At 43.6% G+C, this 20,673-nt stretch overlaps 1 protein-coding gene across 7 annotated transcripts in view; it reads left to right on the top strand.

Annotated features, from left to right (window-relative positions):
* Positions 1-20,673, top strand: part of arhgef10la (Rho guanine nucleotide exchange factor (GEF) 10-like a) — a 104,672-nt gene that overhangs the window by 53,200 nt on the left and 30,799 nt on the right. For all 7 annotated transcript variants that reach the window (XM_061785278.1, XM_061785280.1, XM_061785283.1 and 4 more), the window contains 2 exons: positions 6,728-6,828; positions 13,860-13,981. In XM_061785278.1, coding sequence (XP_061641262.1) covers positions 6,728-6,828; positions 13,860-13,981 — 223 coding nt within the window. The remainder of the gene's footprint in view (positions 1-6,727; positions 6,829-13,859; positions 13,982-20,673) is intronic.

Raw genomic sequence — 20,673 nt, 5'->3', positions numbered from 1 at the left:
GAAACATAATGCACAGTACAATATGTGAGGGTCAGTGTCTACTTTCTGTAACTTGAAAAAAAGTAACAATTTTGCTACTGCTCGCCACTTAGCATTAGCTAGTTGTGACATAAACAACAATTACTGGACCACCAGAAGTAAAAAAAAAAAATAATAAATAAAAAAAAAAATAATAATAAAAATAAAAACTTTTATCTGGAACATCTAACATGTCGATATTGGTGCCAAATAAATAAAAAGATGCTTTTTGTTAAAAAAAAAAAAAGGCATCCACGTCCAGAGGTCAGAAGGCTGAGTGAGAAAATGATGAGCGTCTGTCCCGTGGCCTTCGCGGTCACTCGCGCTCCAACCCCATCAAACAGCAGTCGAAGATGTCAAGAGTTCTCAAAGAACGACCGCTTCCGGAAGATATTTGAAAAATGTGCAGAGGCACTGTGCACCAATCAGGCCATTGAATTGGAAGGCGCTGAAATGCGATCCATCCAAACACACACCAGCTGAGTCATTCGAAAGCAACTGTGACCATAACCGCTAACCTTCGCCCAGAAAAAGTGCACTTTGCTGGAGAAGCCTTCTCAGTGCTGTCTTCCACTAGAACTGCTTTTACTTTGATGTACCAAACGTATGTCCTCGGTTTTTACACCAGGCCACTTTTTGAAGAGTTTAAACAGAATGTACGGCGCTATTGTGAAAAACATCCACTTCAAGACCCGCGTTTGCGATTTTAAAGTCTTTCTCAAAGGTGGTAGAGCCCTAAGTGATGTAATGAAGAAAACGAGGAGCTGACTCAGCGGTTTAGTTGGTGGAAATGAATTTGCTGACACTTCGTGGCTGACGAGTTCCTTCTGCACCAACGCACGATCCCGTTTTAACACAACGGGATCAAAAACTCAATCAAAAAGACGCACATAATTCCTTGGTGGCTGTGATAATTGATGAATGGGCAAATTCCCGATGAGAACAATTGCGCGGCTCCTGGAGGAAGTAAACAACACATTTGCCTCTTGTCACGTTCACCACCGCAGACAAAGAACACGCGTTAGAACATGTTGTTGTTGTTGTTGTGCCTCCAGTAAAATATATTTCCATTATTTAACTCTACATTGAAATCAGCACATATTTGGACAACATTACATTTTAAATGATGGCTTTACCAGGGAAATGGAAGCATCCGTCACTGGTGCGTGTGAGAGGCACAGCATCAGTCTCTTGAGAACCTTTGTCTGTTTTATGTATTTCGTTTTTGAATGCCATCGCTCGTTAAGTTTGAACACACACCTGCAGCCCCCTGGAGGTGTCAAACTGTAAAAAAAAATAAAAATACAAATAATAATCCACTCTTTTCTCCCACCTTTCACACCCCCGCAGCACAAGACGCTATTCATGTGTGTTTTTGTTTGGCATTCTCGCCAGCAAATGTCAGTGAGACCAAAATTCCCAAAATGCAAATGTAACTGGCAAAACTCTGCAGCCAACATAAATTACGTTAACTTTTCCAGCGCTTTTCTTTGGGTCAATATTTTCGACTCACCTGACTCACTTGGACACCGTGGCGAGCGACCTACGCCTTCGGTTGTAAAGCTTTTGCCAAAAAAAAAAAAACAAAAAAAAACACAAACCAAAACCCCAAAATAAAAAGTTAGAAGCTTCTGCGGATTTAAAACATAAACCAAAATTCACTTTATAGCCAGAAACACCAAATGGTTAGTCAAACTCATTGGGTTAATCCGTTCTTTACTTGGACTAAAGTTTGCATTCCAGGCTGCTGAAAAACAGCGACTGTTGAATGTAAACAACAACATGCACTCTGTCTGGCATTATAGGCGCTAGTATCGTAATAATACCAAATATTCAGTAATATATCTGCGAGACGCAACATGCGTGTCGTCTCAGACGCTTCATTCAATTGCATAGCTGGATTCTCTCTAATCCAGCTCACCAGTGGACTGCAATTAAACGCAATTAGCTCAAGCATTGGCTATCAAGCCTTGTCGCCGAGGGCGTGTTAGCTCCATTTTGTTGTGGAAGCAAGAGAGCCACAGCGCTTGACTCGGACATCTGAAGACCGAAGGTCAAGTCGGGGCTTGTAGCTCGTGATGAAATGCATACGGTGAGATGTGCGCCTTCACCGTGGGCCAATTTACTGTGTGATTGTCACAACCTGTCCTGAGCGGCGACGACTGCTGCTGCACTCGAGCACTTTGGAGCGGCAAGCGCACGGTTGCCGTGCTGACAGAAAATTCTCTGTATTAAACTTAAAGTCCCATGAAATGAAAAAATGTACTTCCCTCCCTGTCACCCACTCTGCTGAAGAAGAAAAAAAAAAATTCTCCTTTTGACTTTCTTCTCGCCATCAAAGTCCTCCTTGTGGATGTCCACCTTGCTCCCACAAGAGGACGGGGTGATTGTTGTGCATTTGTATGTTTTTTTTGGGGGGGAGGGACACATTCCCCCCCCCCCCCCCGTATTTAACACTGAAATAAATGGTCTTAAAAAAAAGTAATGAAATGAGGAATATATGACTTAATCAAAGCAAGCAAAGCAAAAATATCTGCAAATACAAGCGGAACGCACGCCATGTTCAAGAAGGTGACATTATTACCTTTTTTGATTCAAATAAAACACATTTTTTTACCACAATTGTATTGTTTTTGTTCTGGGCATGTGCTCATGTAAGTATACAGTACTTGTACTCGTACTCGGTCTGACGCGAGTGGTATCGACCTGTTTGAGAATTCACATACTGCTGCAATTGCAGTTAAAAATAAGCACACTAGTGCAACACAGGTCAGATAATAACAGTTTTCATGTTGTTAGAGCTTTTAGAGCCAGAGGTGGTGTGAAATTAGGTTGAGATGGCTGCCTCCAAATTTTATTTTGGAAACAGTGGGACCGTCAAGAGCATATTTTTGTTCTTATTTTTTTGGGCCCACGTTGAAGCGCATTTGCGAGCTCGCCAGCTGGCTTTTTGGCCGCTTGTCAATCCAGCAGTGTAAAATTCACGCAGAGCGCATTATTAATGTATCGCTCGTCTGTGCACTTTCCATTGCCAGTTTGTCCCGGTTACGGCATTAATGCCCGAGGGAGCGACTAAAGATTAACGAGTGATTCTTTCTCGCGAGCGTCTGTCTTCCGCAGCGGCTTCGGATGTCGTGCTTTGTCGCCCCGTGGAAGCTCGCGATCTGTGGCGGGTACCGGCGCCATCTGTGGACGAGCCGCAAAGCCACCGCGAATGGGGGCGGTGAGGAGACTGCTTTCTCCTGCCACTTACGGCAAATATCTTTGGTGAAGTAGATACTCCATCATCCAGAATCAAGACGATTCGTCCTCTGAATATGACCACCGAGAAGGAACATATTTGACTCGAGGTGCGTCAAGCATAGTTTCTGTATTAGGCCGTGCTCACGCTTGGTCATTGTCGCACATTTATTTCTAGTTTGCAAGGTGGCGCTTGTCATGAATAACTGGTGAGGGGAGTGATTGCATCATCAGACAAGTACCTGAATGTTGCACGTGCATATGTGCCGGTGCGTGCCACAAACTTTCATCCGATTGGGGATTATTGCGAACAGAGGCGCAATCGCATGAATGATGTGCAAGGTTCATTGAGCACGTGCCCTTGTGTGACTGTGGACTTTTTTTGACTGTGGATTATTTCTCATTTGTTTCTCTCCTCATCATGATCGGTCTTTTCTTTCATCTTTCATCTGCGTTGCATCATTATGGTACTTGTCATGAATGCAGTAAGTCGCAAGGAACGATCGCATCACAATAATAGCGTCGGCGTTGGTCGGAAAACCGGGAACTGGAAACTTTTGTTAAAAATGGATCGCTATAATGCTTCGATGCAGAAGGAACTGGTCAGCCATGAATATAAACTTGCGCGCAGATTAATATCTGCCTATCCTATCACTTTATCACGCTACTACTTTTGAGATAGGGTTTTGGAAGGTGTTGTAACCACAGCGGTTTTCTTTTGTGAAACATCGAAGGCTTTTTGTCTGTTTTAAATTACAGCGTTATAAATCGAGCTATTGTATCTAGGAAGGGGGCGCCATGTCACTTTTTAGAAGTTTAAAACGTCAGGACAAAGTGACGACAACCTTTTTATCCTCCTGACCCTAACCCTAGCAAATGTTTCAATTGCATGTGTTTGTTGAGAACACTGTAATATTTCCAAGGTGGCATTTGTGTGGTGTGGAGTGAAACATTTCATCTGCTTCAGTTGACAACAGATTCGACATCAGACATTTAGGTTTGCAGAAATACAGTCAGTAGTGGCGTTCATGTAAAGTTCTTAGAATATTAGGTCCCAGTCAAGTCCAGTGCAGACTGTGGTTAGTGAACCCGCGTTTGCAGTGGCTCCCTGGCACCTGTGGGTGTCGCTTTTGCTCTGTCCAAACTCCCAGCAGGCAAATGCAGCAGGGAGGAGCCGCCTTTTGTCAGTGAGGCTCTCCAGGCTGGCTGGGGGTGGAAGTTAATTAATTTAGCGTTCTAGTGCAAAACTAGTTGTCTTTTGTCTCCGCTTTGATGCTCCCGGCTTGTAATTCACTTAGCGTCTGTATGCGAAGTTGAATCCCGCCACTGCGTGGTCGTCTACCACGGCGGGGAGAGCGGCGGTCGCCGGAGACTGGGGTGCTTGGGTGTCATCTTTTCATGGCGTGCTCGCGACAATTGCACTCTCATGACCGAATGTAGGGTGGACTGTAAGGATGATTTCTCGCCTGGTGTGATTATGACCTTAGATACAGAACCTTCTCCCTTGGTTGAAAAATCCAATTGACCAAAAGCGCAGAAACAACGAGAACCATTCCAAATACAGCAACCCGGAGTCAGGACGTCACAAATCGCTCAGGTGTTAAACGACTGTCCCAAAAAAAGACAAAAAGAATTTTCCGCTCTTAAAAGTTTAGGATTGCTTGAGATTCGAAAATATGTGAACTTTGCCAGCCAGGGATCACATTTGGTTTTGAAGTTATACGGGGCTCTTGTTTTTTCACAGTGAAGTATTCCAATGAAAAAAGGAATGTTCGATACCCAGCAAACATGCTCCTTTGACCTCATCAAACGGCAGAATTTTGTGTCAGTTTGAAAATCAATAAGCTCCACTGTGGTCAGGGACCCCTGTTATTTCTCAACTACCAATGAATACCTAACGTTTTCTTCTTGAGACGTAGCGAAATAGCAAGCTTCACTCGTCTTGAGCCGCAGACCCCCAAATAAATAAATGCGAAAAGGCAAAGCAGAGGTGGCAGGTTACTTACACTCTGCAGTATATTCTTTTTTTAAAATGTATTTAGATCTCCATTAGCTTTGGCTGACGCCGTCGCCATTCTTGCCGGGGTTCAGCATCGCTATCTTTTCACGGCTGTACAACATTATTCGAAAAAACAAAACAAAACAGCACAACAACAACCGTTTTACATCTCGTAGCTACGGGACCTAGTTCAAATTTACAGTATTTCCAGGTATGGATGAAAGTAAACAGTTAATAAACGGTCAGATAGATGAATGTATATCGACCTACATGAAACTTAATCCCAGTATTTTACATTTATAGAAATAACGTACATCCGTGGATGCCCCCTTACATTTAAGGGTGACAAACTAGAGCGTCTTCTTATGATCAAGACCCATTTTATTTATTCCTCCATTGAACTATTATCCCACAGAGGTTTCTTGAACTTGTTCTGCGGCCACATCATTTGCATACATTTCAGTATAGGTTCAGTTTTGGCTCAATCATTAACAGGTGCAGATACTTGAGTAGGACGGATTGGATTACTTCGCTTACTGTAAGTACGGTGAGCATCAGCCGTCATTACGGGGCGGCAGGGACTGTATAGCGAAAACGTTTATGATTGCCAATAGACGCCACAAAATTAAAGGAAGGAATGTAGGGAGTAATCTTAAAGCCGCCGCTCGAGGTATTTAAAGTCCCGCCGGGGTCACGCTCTAATCATTCGGCAGTCCGAAACCACGGCGACTTGTTTTAAATATGCCCGATAAACAAGCCGAAGCTCCTACAAGGCATCTTCCCCCCAGCGTCTAAACGACTTTTGTGACATTTGCCGGTGCGTCTAGGCTGGATTTACCGTCACACCGCTCTGATTCCATTTTTGTTTGCCGCAATTGGGATATGCGTCACGGCAGCGGCAAAAGGAAAACGGCACGTGGGAATCAGGTCTCTTCCAAATGCCATATCAATCGTACACATTTGCCATTGCGACTATGGGCAGACTGGACAGTCATGCATTAAGTATGATGCAAATATGAAACACTGAAGGTACACATTGGGTAAAATATGATGTAAATATGGCACACTGAAAATACATAGACATGACATGATGTGGGTATGGTACACTAAAGGTACATAATTATTAAATATGATACACAGGTACATTAAACAATGAAATCTGAAGTAAATACGGTAGAGCATTAAATGTGGACACAGGTGGAAGTGGAGTGGGCGGGATATTTCTTGTGAGAAATGAAAGAGGGGGAAGTTCCTATGTTGAAAGAGCCTCTTGGAGCACAAGTAGCGATTTTAATTGGACTTGAGATGGCCGTTAGGGCCAGCCGCTCGCTCGCTGTGGGGCTTTTCCTTGGAAATTGCTTCGTCCTGTTATTCTGCTCGTCTTCCCCACTTTTGACAGTGAAACTTGTGGGCACGTCTGAAGTGGCTTTAAAAGAGGAAACCTTTTGTGTCGTTGTCGTTCTCCTGAAGGTCCGGTCGTCCCGTCAGCTTCATGGTGGTCTTCAACACTCCGAACCCCATCAGCAAGATCTCCTGGGTCAACCGACTGCACTTGGCCAAGATTGGGCAACGTAGGAACGCACGCACACACACACGCACACACACGCACACAATCAAGGCTGCAACAGCAATTTTGTAAATCGATGAATCGTTCAGAGACATTTTTTCAATTTAATATGGTCCAAATCCTCACAATCTCAGCTTCTCCATCGTAAAAATTCTCAGATTTCTGTAGTCCTCCTTGAAAGCAGACATCTTTGTGTTTAATCAGAAATAAGATGTGAAAACATCTGCTTTTACGTGGGGAAAGAATGATCAACATTTTTTGCCGATTTTCCGACAGACCAAACCAGTAACTGAAACATAATCAATTCACGTTTATGCGTTTTCTGCACTCTCAATTTGAAATAATAAAAAATAATAATAATAATAAAAAAATAATCATAATATTTGCCATTTATGGCAAATAATACAAATAATAATAATAATAAAAAAATGCAAACTTTTTTTGCTTTTTTCTATCCATCGATTAATCGTAAAAATAACCAACAGATTAATCAAATATGACAATCATTGTTAGTTGCAGCCCTCATATAGATGTTGATGAATGTCGCTTACAGCAAATAAAAAAATTCAAATTCTCTAGAAACCATAATATTACATAACAATCAAGGAACAGTGGAAATGATTTTTAATTGTAGAAATTGGGCAGGAATTTGCCGCAATTGTTAAGGAATCTATATAATGTGTAAGAAAGGCGTGTTTTCTCACCGTAATATTACGAGAATAGCATCGTATAATATTTTCTCCAGGATGAAGTCAGAGTTTTATAATATGTATTAAACATGGCTACCGGGTACACCGGCAACCTCACAACCGCGTGAGTCGGAACGCGCTAACCGCGCACGCACACGGTACGTAAATAAAAATACAAGCGCAGATGCCTTTCATAAAACGTTAGTAAAAATAAGCTTTATATTGCTCCACCGGCAGCTTTTAAACTTCGGTGTCAGTCAGTGAGGCGGAGCAAGTTCATTTCTGTAGCGCCATTCGTACACACAGAAAATCCGTAGTGCTTTCCATAAAAAGGATGAAAATTCTGGTAAAATCCCGACAGTAAAAGCAGGATGAATAAATACGTCACACAAACAAATGACATAACCGATTATCTGTCAATAAAATCAAACGAGAAATGTACCTGTCAATTTTCCGGCTTGCAAGCTAGTATCAGACGTAACTTCTTTTTTATTTTTTTTTTTATTTCCCTTTTTTTAAACTGCCATTGCTGGTAAAAGATGCATTTTTCTCCTTCCCTATTGTTGTTGAAAGCAGTTGTCACTGCCGGACCACCATTTTGTACGTCCCACTAGACGCTGACATCATGTCATTGTCTGATTGGATGGGGTTGCGTCTCGCTGTTTGAAAGCAAGCACAGTTGCTATACGTAAGTACTAATTGCTATGGCATTTGGTGGTACACAAGGTAGTTATGTTTAATTGGCGTTAAGATTGCAAGGGGGTCCTTGGGGCGGAAAAAAACTCCCCTTTAAGGGCTTCTTGGACACAGAAAGTTTGAAAACCGTTGTCTGACCATCTTGACAACTATTCATGCATCGCACTTCGTGTGAAAGCGCCCACAGTTAATAGTTTGCGCCGTGCGAAAGATGGCCAGGAAATGATCGCTTCAGTGCCATTTGTATGGAAGAGGTTGGAGGTCTTCAGGACACAACAACAAAGTTCACGGTTCCCACTGCAGGCCCATTTGGAAGCACGTCGCCACCATCCTGGTCAGCTTGGCAACGCCACGTTAATTCTATTACGCCCACGCGTTGCCCTCCCATTTGAGCAAGTGTAATTACAACCGGGGAGTTGTTGATTCAATTTCACGGCTGCTGCCACCGCCGACGCCCTCAGGAGGGAGCAACCTGGTTCATATGTTTGTTTGTTTGTTTGTTTGTTTGTTTTCTTTACTAGAGCTGGAATTGATCTTCAAAACTTTGTGGTTGATTTGTGTCAATATCACATTTGATTGAGGTAACTTGTGGTCAAAGGTTCCATCAGCGCTGCAGGCGATTAACAGCAGATTGCTGCACCCCCCCCCCCCCCCCCCCCGCCCCCCTCGCTGCAGGCTTCGGACTAAATTGCCATTTAACGACGTGACACCCCGTCCGAACGTGGGGGACTGTTTAATTACAAAACGTTGCAAGCTGTCTTGGTTATTTTAGTCGAATCCTCAAAATGATCGGGAAAAACTGCGGCTTCAGAATGGGGTCGTTTGGCAGAATTCACCTGTGCAGTGATTCTCACTGGCTCCCTCTAGTGGTATGTCAAAGAATGACTCAATTGAATGTTCAAAGTTGGTCTTAAAGCAGTGCAATTCACATATATTTAACATAATGTCACAGTGGCTTACAATAATATAAAATCGACTTTTTAGGAATAAGACCTCTGCTTTGCGTTTGATAAACACTATGCTACTGAATTGGAATGTTAGTCACGATGGTAGTACTTGGAGAGCTAAGTCTTTTTCGAGATGCTACTTGGTGTAAAAAAAAAAAAAAACAAAGTTTGAGAATCTGTGCTTCAGTTTTAGTTAGTCAAAGTATGAATTTGTGTTCAATTTCAGGGCAGGAAGTCTTGACTGTATGTTTTTTTGGGCTTCCTGTTTGGATTTCATGTCATCTTTGAAACAGGTGTCGCAGTCTTATTTTTTTTTTTGTAATGATTTTTTTATTTTATTTTTTTTAGTTTTTAGAGAACGTGCAAACTCCGCACAGATTGAAAGCCTCCAAACTGATGGGCTTACCGCAAAACTATTCAAAAGATAATTTTGTGTGCCTGTGTCTGTATGTATTCAAACATACAAACCAAAAGATATTTTTATTCGCGCTGGTGTCATTTGCATAATAGAAGTGACGCAGTGCACCACCGCTGTTTGCCAGGCGTCTTCGCGAACTAACCCGAGGCTTTGCCTAATTAATGGGCTTCACCACTTGCGGAATTAATCTCTTCCCCGCCGAGATCGGGTCTAGGTCTCAGACTTTGACGGCGGCGAGGCTGATGCATCGTGGGAGGGCAAACAAGGGACGAGGGCTGTTGGAATGATTGAGACACCGCAGGGAAGAGAGAGGGCAGGCGGGGGTCGCCCGCGGCTGCTCGGCTAAATGTGCCCCTCGCTTTAACCAGACCCCCACACACTCTATAAATCTCCGTACCTCCGCTTTGGGCCAATTAAAAGCGCTGATATCGTCGGGAGGTATGATCACGTAGGACATCCCTGCAGGGTTTTTTTTTTAGAACCAAATTATTACAGGACTCAAATGCAATTTTTGGGTTTATTAGTTTTAAGAACAAAAGTCAAAATAATCAAGTCTTTTCCAGAATAAAAGGTGTAAATAGACTGAGAATACAAATTCATGATTTTCTTCCCTGGGTAAAGTTTGATTTTTATATCACAATATGACTTGATTATCATACGAGGTTAATATCCTGACAACATACAGTAGATTCTCTCACAATCGGACAGAATTGGAGCATTTTTGCAAATATTGTCAATCAAGATGTGCCTCACTGATAGACTCCGACCCCCAAAAAATCACAACCAAATCGCTGCAACAAAGTATTAGTTTTGTGCATACGGAACCAGGTTATTTATTTATGATTTGTTTTAGTTTACATATTTCAGTTTGTTTTTCAATTGATTTGGACAGGTTATAAGGTCACATTAGCAGTGGGGAATGTTTTGAAGTAATGATTTTTTACATCATAAAAACCTGGCATTTGAATTAGGGGTGTGTAGGTTACATTATGGTTTTTTTCCCCCCCACTAAAAATATGATTTTCATGACATTTTGACTGTTTTCTCGTAAATAGGGAACTTTTATTTATTATTTAGGAGTACACAGGTAAGTTATCTTTAAACGGCGTTAGGATGTTGAGGGGGCGGCACGGTGGACGACGTGTCTGCCTCACAGCTCTGGGGACCGGGGTTCAAATCCCTGGCCCCGCCAGTCTGCATGTTCTCCCCCGTGCCTGGGTGGCTTTTCTCCGGGCACTCCGGTTTCCTCCCACAACCGAAAATCCACAGGAATCCCTGGAACCAAAATGTTTAAGAAACTCGGACACGCGCGCACACACACACACACACACACACACACACACACACACACACACAGTCCTTCTTAATCAATCCTGCGATAACCTGCCCCGTGCCCACGTCCACTCAATCCACGGCACCACGCTGCCTTCAAGGCTTTTACTTTGCATCAGCACCCTGGATTCAGATTGCCACGTTGCCATGACGACCGCCCGGGTTCAAACAACATCAGCTTAACCTCCCACGTAACTCTTATCAGTCCGCTGTTGTGCTGTCGAAGCATATCTGCTCGACGAATCAACACATTTTCCCACATTTTCAAGTTGTTTTTTTTTTTTCCATCCTTCCGAGCAGTAAAGGCAGCAGAACAAAAAAGGCTTTCAGCGGGTGTGCGCTTGAAGGATGTTTGCAGGGCCCTGAAATTAATCTGTCAAATGTCTGCGATTATACACCCCCCCCCCCCCCCCCCCATACATATCACCCCACCCCCCCCATCTCGCCGCGCTCAAATGTTGGAGATGTTTATGATGAGTACACACTATCAAGGATTTAATTAACAGATTCTGCACTCGCATTGATCCGTGCTGGAATATCAATTGCGCTGGTGTATTTAATTAGTATATATCTTCGGCCTTTTTATCGCAGGGGGGGGCTGACGGAAGCGCCGCGCTCAGCAAATTAATCTCGGCGCGCAAATTAAAAGCGGCGCGAGACTCCAACCGGAGGCACGCTCGCCATCCGGGGAGCCAGGAAGGCGCTCACCCTCGTTAATATTCTGACGCAGCGCTCGCTTTGCTGCCGCATCCAGTTAACGGCGAGGAGAAGGCCGTCACGTCCCGCTCCAGCGCTCAGAATGCCTTCAGTAACTTCAACACTCGAGTGCACATTGTTGCTTCTCGTATGGTTTGCTGCGCAACGAGCAACGTGGCCACACACGTGCACACACACTGTGCAACACACGCACACACACACAGCGCGACAGTTCAGTCGGGTTCGGTTTCGTCGCTTGGTGTGTGGCGGCCGTGACTCCAAAGTGTAAAAGTTGAAATTGTAACGACCCTGAACCGGTCGCCAGCCAATCACAGGTCACATAGAAACAAACCACCATTCGCACTCGCATTCACAGCTGCGGGCAATTTAGAGTCGTCAATGAACATAGCACGCATGTTTTGGGGATGCGGGCGGAAACCGGAGTGCCCGGAGAAAAGCCACCCAGGCACGGGGAGAACATGCAAACTCCACACAGGCGGGGCCGGGATTTGAACCCCTTGCCCCCCATTCACAATTTGACACGGGAAAATTAATCAAGGTATATATTTGTTCTTAGTTTTTATATTTTTACTGCCATAGCGCACGATTTGACATGTAAAAAAGATTTTCTTCACCTGGAATTGAAAATGTTCCATAGTTGAATAAATATCGTCGCCTGTTGTGTCTTGGCTGATGCGGCAATATTATACGATGGGAGCCAGGGTCGCCATGGCAACATCTGTCTCCTTTTTTGTTACAAGCCAGTGGGCTAGCAACATAGTTTTCATACTGTTATTGTCAGTTTGAACTATGTTTCTTGACCCCATGGCGACCATTCAGTACGTTAAATTAAAATTTGAACCAGAATTTTGATCGTCATCGAAACGAAATTGGGGTATTGGGACACAGCAGATGTGTGTGCGTGTGTGCGGAAGCATGACTTTGACTACTTTCGTGGACAAATTCCACATTAGGTTAATTGGGAGCATTTTGTTCAATTAAGGCCAAAGTTTGTGTATGTGTCCCTAATTGGGAACACGCCGATTTTCCAGTCGGTGTTGAAAGCTTAGCCGTGTGCCCTTGGTCCACTCTTCTGTTTTTTAAAATAGCAATACAAATAACATTACATAATGTGTTCATTCACTTGTAGTTACATTGCACGCTCTTCGATTGGTTGTTATTTCCCTGGAGGCGTGGTAAGTCACAGACGCGTCCTGTAATTACCACCAGGAAGCTGACATTAAGGCCCATTTGTGGCAAATCTATGCGCGTCACGATGCGTTTGTGTGTTACCGTGCGTGCGCTTTCATCTGATACATTTGTCATTGTCAAACAAATACATTTACGAGAAATCATATCATACTCAGGTTGTCCTTTGCACTGTACATTCTCAAGGCCGAGCGAATAAAAAGCTGTTTAACCTTTTTTTTCCCCCCCCCGCCCGATTGTATCCTTTTTGCCTTGAAAATGAATAGAATTGCAGCGAGGTGGCCTCTCTTCTTTATAAGGAGTTCAAGAGTTGAGTCATGAAAACAAATATATAAAGTCCTACATTTTGTGTCTACGGGACGCATGCCGGTGTGTGTGGGCTCGTTAATGTTGTTTACTGTTATTCATCATCATTACGAGGTTGGGAAGACTGAAGGTCAAGGCTAATTTGTGTTCGCTGCTGCCCGCCTTTTTCTTTTTCTTCTTCTTCTTCATCTTCTACTTGTTGTCTCTCGTGACGCCACACCAGGACTGTTGGGGGCGCTGTGTAGCTCCAACGCTGTCTTTAAAAAAAATAGAACTGAAAAAAACGCTCTGTGGGGCGTACGGTCCGTTGGAGTGGTTGAGACAAGACGCTCCTCCTGCAGTCGACTGACGGAGGGGCTAAACGCGACCCCGCGGACGGCTTTCCTTTCCTCTCTAGCTGAAATTCAAAGATCTCAGTGGGCCGCTCGTGAAAAGTCAGATATGAATCATCGACTGCCAGCCCGTTTCAAAGCAGAATTTCCCATATTGCTGGCCGTTTTGAATGTTTTTTTTTTTTTTTCAAGACCTACAATGTAAACAAACCGCATTGATGATCTTGAAGTAAACACGGCTTTGAAGATTGTCAGTTTTCCTGCAGACATGAATGTGAATGTGCTTTTCCTGTGAATGTGCTTGATGGATTGGTCGGAGCATGTTCAATGAATTAAATTTTTGTTTTTTTGTTTGTTTTTTCGTGACACGTCCGGTTAAAGCTATTTGTCTATTTCTTTGCATTTTCCAGGCGAGGAAAATTCGCCCGGCTGGCTTTACGGCGAGCACGAGGGCAGGACGACGGCGCCGTTTTGGTGCCCGCTGCTGGCCTGTCACATGCCCGTTTTTGCTACCAAGTCCCCCGAGAGAAAGGTAAGTCATTTGGCCGGGCTTGGCGGCTCACGATAACTGCCGCCTCGCGCGATAGAAGTAAACACAATGAATACAAATAGCCCGCAGTCAAAAAACATCCACAGCTCTCGCCAGTTATTAATGATAACCGCCACGATCTGAAATGTTCATGTTTGATATTTTCAACTGGTTGACAAGAGGATTTCTGCGTGTGATTTAAATACCACACCTCTTATAATATGAGCAACCCTTTCCACCCACTTCCCATAAATGCGCTTTTCACGCAGAGAAAACAGGTGTCGAGTCAACATTACACATCTTTGCCAGCCTCTTTTTCTCCTTGGCCTCTGCCAGTGTGAGAAATGAAGCTTGTCGCCATGTGAAAATGATTCCCCCCCCCCCCCCCCCCCCCCCACCCAGCGTTTAACGCCTTGTCCCGCTGACAAAGACTAACAACCGACAGGGGCGATAACCTAGCCTAATGTTAACATACCGTAGCATAGTAGGCCTAGGGGTTCTTGATAAACGATTTCATATTATTGTAAGCCACTTCAGCATTATTATTTGATTTGATATTCATGCATTATTTCAACATTAACACTTCACTTACATATAGGATGATTTAGAAAAGTAACGATACAATTTACATCTATACCCATGACAGTAAAATAAACATTGTAACTAAGTAAACGTTTAAACACAAAACAGCTCTGAAATATTAAATGCAAATTGAAAACTAAATACAACTGAACTATACTTAGGCAGTGATTCTTTGGCATAGCACTAGAGGGAGCCACACTTTGAGACTCACTGGCTCACCAGTCATACAGAAATAAAAAGGAAAATCAAGCTCTCATCCCAACATAAAAGCAGTATTAATAAAAGAGATAGTAAAATGGACATAACGCATTTTTCATGATTTTCACGTTCAAATTAAAGAATAAAACGTGGACAAATACATTCACAATCAGGTAGTTGTTTTAATGGTCCCAAACCTGTCTCCGTATGTTCTATTAATTTATTGTCTTGAAGCTTAATTAATGTTTGACCAGCTCGCCAAACTGTGACGTTAATGTAGCCCACCTGTCTTTGTGGTTTTTATAGTGACGGATGAAGTTAGATCTTGCACTTGTTGTGTCTTTTACTGTTCAGTTCCATGTTGCCGTTCTCATTTGCTCAATTTGATCAAAACATATTCCTTGAATCCAAATGAAATAATATTCGGAGCTCCCTCCGCTGTACTACTTCATGAGGTGGCCTGTTGCACTCCGCGTCAAAGCGCACTTGTGCGTCGCCAGGTTTTGTGTACATAACAAAAACAAGTCATGCCATTTAAGTCAAGTCTCATAAATACACGAGTCCGGCAAGCAAGTCCCAAATCCTGAATTGGCAACTTAAGTCCGAGTCGAGTCAAGTCATGTGACTCAAGTCCGCCACCTCTGGTGCACGCTCTTAAGACCCATAGATAAGACCATTAGCACAGTAGTGGGATGGACCGGAGTGGTTTTAGAAGTGCTTTGAAATCAATTTACGGGGGCCTGAAAAATGATATTTCAGAGGACATTTTTCAATCCGTCTAATGCGGTTAAGAGTCTTACTGAGCCAGGTAGGTGAGAGTGGTAGAGCGGTGAGGGGAAGGAGGCAGCGGGCGTAGTCAAATTGCTTTGGTCACCTGAGAAGGATGTTATAAAGTGATCACGCAATTATCTTAATGGCTGTGGGACATCCGAGCGTAAAATCAATGTTTCAACATTCGGGTAAGACCTCCGTCCCGGCCCCCGCAGTCTGCTCGCCTCGCCGCCGCGAGGCGAGCAGCTGCGAGTCCGCCAGGCGAAGCGAGGGGATTTCCCAGAAGGCCTGGCCAGGCGTATCCCCGCCAATGTGCGGTACACCTGACTGGAAGCGGCAGCGAGTCAATTAATACATTTCCAGCCGGGTCTCGCAGGATTCTGCTCGTCTTCTGCAGTCCCCGCACAAAAGAAATGAAGCACCTGAGCACGTCGGCGAAGGGCGTCGCGGAGCCGTGAACTTATTTTCCCGAGATCTGTCCGGCTGAACTCGCAAGATTTTGCTCACCTGTTGTTTGTAAAGATACATTATGGCATTTGTTCGCCTCAAAAATCATCCTACTTGACAACACTTGGCTAAATTCTACTCCACAACTCAAGGGGGAGCCCAGGAGCCTAAGGAGGATACAGAATGTTTTTCTCTTTTTGTAATTAGCCTGTTTTGAGGGGCAGCCATTTTTCAATGGTGAGTGCAGGTTTTGTTGCCATGGCAACTTGGGGCCGAGCCAGGTGCGGCTGCATTGTCGAGCCCCAACTCTAAAAAGTCAGTCGCGAACGGATCACGAAGACGGAATGGACTTTACCTTTTCCTTGGAGAAGCAGCACTTCGCACACTACCTTTCATAGTCCTGAATTTGTCGATCAGTGTGCAGATCCATGCGCGTGGCGCATGCAGCGGGCACATCGCCAAACACAAATGTAGCAATTATTGGGGGAATGTGAAAAATAGTTCTGAAGATGTTCTGACTTAAGCGAACAGTTTAAAGTTGGGGTGGATTGAATTGGTTGATAAATAATAATAATAACGCATTGTTTGAATGGACTTATATAAGTTGAGATGCAAGGTTGTAGCATACGCACTTGAATGGGGGAGTGGCGGAGGTGGAGGGAGGGGGTGTGTCTGGAAGTTAGCGGCAGTATTACTTTCCCATTTTTGACTAAAGAGAAGGTGGCATTAAATGGAGTGACTCTAAGCCCTTCATGCAGAGCAGACGGTGATTAGGGGCTTAACTCAGCAGCAGCAGCAGTGCCCCCCTCCTCCTCCAACCCCTCCGCCCAACCCACTTCTTCTCCTTCTTTATGTCTCCATCTTGGCCTCCGGGACACACACACACACACACCTCCTTGCTGCGCCAAAGCTTCTTCCGCATCCCGTTCTCTAGCGCCGCCTATTATTTCTTTTTGACTTGTGATTTTCAAATTGCTTGTTTTGCTTAGTTTTTATTAACTTGGTTTTATTTTATTTGTCATGTGGGCTGTTTGTCGGGTGTGAAATAAAAAACAATAACCACAATAAGTATTGTGTTGAAAAAACTCATCAAAAGATACCATTTATAGATACAGTGGAACCTCGATAACCTATGTGGCGGCCATGTTGAATGTGGCGCATTGCTGTTGCAGCCGTGTGAGGATGATTCTATCATCTATTGTACGTAGAGCACTGGCTGCAGTGTTAACTCTGAGGAATACAAAACACAAGTCTCTGGAGTCTGGAATATGCTATTTTTGGTACAGTAAGTTTTTTTTTTTTTTTTTTTTTTTTTTTGGTCAAGCCTTTCGCCTTTGGCAACAGATTTGGAACTGGGAAGCACACTAATTCCTCCCGGCTCATGAAAGCAACTCGCCTATGATTAGTATGTCAACAGTGTCAACATGACCAAGCACACCGGCGTGGTAAGTTTAGATAAAATGTTGAAGCTTTTTTTAAAAATATTTCTTTACAATAATTTTATACTGTACAGTAATATGGGTGCATAAGGCCTAAAAAAAAAAAGTGCTTCAATCAAATGGACAATTGGCTATTGGCTATAATTTGTCCATTCTATCAGGGTTCCACTGTATAAATATTCAATTAGGACAGACAACACAACCATCAGAAAATTAAATAGCAGAGCCAAAATACATTTCAACGAAATTGACAAAGACCAAAACGAAGGACCTTTTCATTCATTTTGTGGACAGGCCATGCTGTTTGAGCATTTTTTTTTGAAAATAAATTAATTTGTATTTTCAAAATGTTTTTTTTTTTTTTCCAATTCTACCCTTTGTTATTTCCTTTCTTTTCGTGAGTAACGATAGTAACGTTGGTGCAAAGACAGCGAGGCGAAGGAGGAAATTCTAGATTAAAAGCAATATGGCCAAAGGGGGCCCAATTCATTTCTGACAGAAAAAGTTCTAAAGCAGCCGCGGCACAACAATGTGCGCCTCCGGAGGGACTCAACTCCGCAGAGGTCGACGTGGCCGACTTGTTAGCCGGCGGAGATAAACCTTTTATCACAGCTGCTGAGTGGGCTGCCGAGTTTATCTCTTTCATTTTCTCTCGCAAACCGTCTCACGGTCTGCGTTGGCGTTATCTGCGCTAATAGACCGAGCACACGGTGATTGTTTTTACGTCGGCGCCCGCTTCCTCTGCCCTCGCTGCCATTTTGAAAGATGAAGACGTCGTCGGTGGACGGGTCCCGAGGGACTGTGAGGCGGTTGGGGGCGGGGCCTTCGAGCAGCGTCGCTGCGGCATGGACACGCAGTCCATGCCGCAAGATAGCCGCAAAAGCCACTTCAATTCCCGCGCTAGGTTTTTGCGTTTGGAACTAAACTGGATGACGGCTCGTCAGCTCCTAGTTTGAGTTCCTTTGACTTGGTTCAGGTCCGTCATGCTCAGAAAAAGTTTGGAGTCCAGTTATGGATAAGAAAGCCACCAAATGACAGCTCAGCAAAATGGTGCAGAGCCGCATCGCATTGACCCATCTGAGACATTTGATTTCTTTTGCTGTATTTTTGTGTTCGCGCTCTGGCAGATTCGTCCAATGTGACGCACTGAATGAACCTCCGCGTTTGCAGTAGGAAGCTGCTATCCACATAATGAGCCCCAAATTCCTTGGCTCTGAAAGCTCCTCTTCCTTGGATTTCAGCAATGCAAAGCTGAGGAGACTGTACAAGCAGTCGAAGCACATGTTCCCCCCCTGCACACTCCCGCCCGACTGAGTTTATGAAGCATTAGGCGAGGACGGGCCCGCCGATGACAGCGCTCCTCTAATACCTCGGGGCGGGATTTCATCATGTACGCTTTGAAGTGCGCGATGACAAACCGGTTTGGGTCTGCGTCAGGATTAGGAAGCCGGGCCGCTTCGTCTGCCTCCTTCCTCGTCTCTAATGCGCCGCACTCCACATCACATCACTGCTGTTCATCAAGCTGTGTATCATTGGCTCTTTCCATTTCCAATTGGCAGTCAAAAATCAAAAAATGAAAAAGTGACTGATTATTTTGTCGTTTGATGGATATTTTTTAGTCTTTGCACAAAACATGGCAAAAAAAAGTGCCCGATTTGTCATATCAATTTTGGGCAGGAAATTTTGGGCCACAGGACTGAATTAGATTTTAATGCAGTGATGCTTTGAGATACTTAAATGTATTAAACTTCAAATTGTACTTTGACCACACTCGTGACTCAAAGCACTTTTCCCATTTCAATGAATGGAAATGTGATATATCCGTTCCAGCATACATAAAGCTTGTCAGAACCTCCTCACTAAGCCGCAATAAAATTCGTCGTTTTATGCAGAGGATAAAGAAAATGCATGTGAATATTGTTATATTAGCTATATGAGTTGCTCCACCCTTTGTGTTCAACTGTCCGTTGCTTAAAGCATTTTTAATACCGTGACAGCGATTGTTTGTTAGCCCCTCTATGGTGTTTTGCATTGCTGGTTATTATTAAGCAAAACGGACTTATCTAAAACAAAGTCGTGGTTGTTTTAAAAAAAAAACAAAAACAAAAAACAAAACGTGTAATTATCTTTGTTTTATGTTTAGTTTGACAGAAAACCTCAACTGGGAGTGGCAACGGATATTTGAATGCAAACGGTGCAACAACACATGGAGACAGACAATATAACAATTGTCACAGGCATATATTCGTTATCCTCTGGAAAACCTAAGCTGAGCTGAGACCATCTTCGTGTACTGTATATCCATCTATATGTATTATACTGCCCCCTTCAGGCCAAGATGCGCACAACAGAAGGAACATCACAATGTCCATTGAATTGAAGCAAATAAATTCTATTTAATTGTGTGCTATTTTTAAAAACATTTTATGGGGGGAGGCTGTAATGGATCAAGGGCATTTTCATTCATTTGAATGAGGAATGTTGATTTGAGATACAACAAATTAACCAAATTGAACTAAGTGAAGGTACCACCGTATCAAATTAAAAATAAATCCCGTTATGTATTTTTGATGCAAGCCTAAATTGTAATATGAAAATATTCTGAGATTAATAGGGACTAAATCACATTTTCATTTCTCGATTTTTAAATTTGCCAATTGAAAATGAAAAGGATGCATGTCACACATCTTTTGATATATTCTGTGCTTGACTTTGCAGTTGTTGTTGTGGTTGTGGCCTCCCCCTTTAACACGTCACAGATGATTTGCGCCTTTTGTAAAAGCACACACAATCACAACGTCCAGGTCGCCGGGGTCTGGACTTGTTTCGACGGGCGGGTGATATTCGGGAGGGCGTGGCGCGCATCCGTCTTCCCCCTGCTGATGGAACGATTACACAGCGGCGCCGCGTATTGGCCGTAGCCTCGCGGAACGGGCTTGTAGAGCATCTTCGGCGACCGAGGTTGCCGCTGTCCGGTGAGTGACGGATTTATGAAGCTCCCGAGTACGAGATGAAGGAACATTTGCGTAGCAAAGCACAGATGTTATGAACAAAAAAGGGCTTTACAAATAAAATTAACTACATAAATAATACAATATAAAAGGAATGTCAACGCTTGCTGCAATGCCTCACTTAGGATTTATCTCGAGTTGGTTCAAGCTTTGTCCTTCTGTGTTTCTTCAAGGTTTTTTTTTTTCTCTCCATTATACTCGAGTGACAAAAGATTAGTTAAAGTCATTCTGTGCATTTCGACTTTGC

Source organism: Phyllopteryx taeniolatus, chromosome 9 (assembly GCF_024500385.1).
Source record: "Phyllopteryx taeniolatus isolate TA_2022b chromosome 9, UOR_Ptae_1.2, whole genome shotgun sequence".
In the NCBI taxonomy this organism is placed as follows: Eukaryota; Metazoa; Chordata; class Actinopteri; order Syngnathiformes; family Syngnathidae; genus Phyllopteryx; species Phyllopteryx taeniolatus.
The sequence above is the reverse complement of the archived record's forward strand: the minus strand, read 5'-3'. Positions and strand labels throughout refer to the sequence as shown.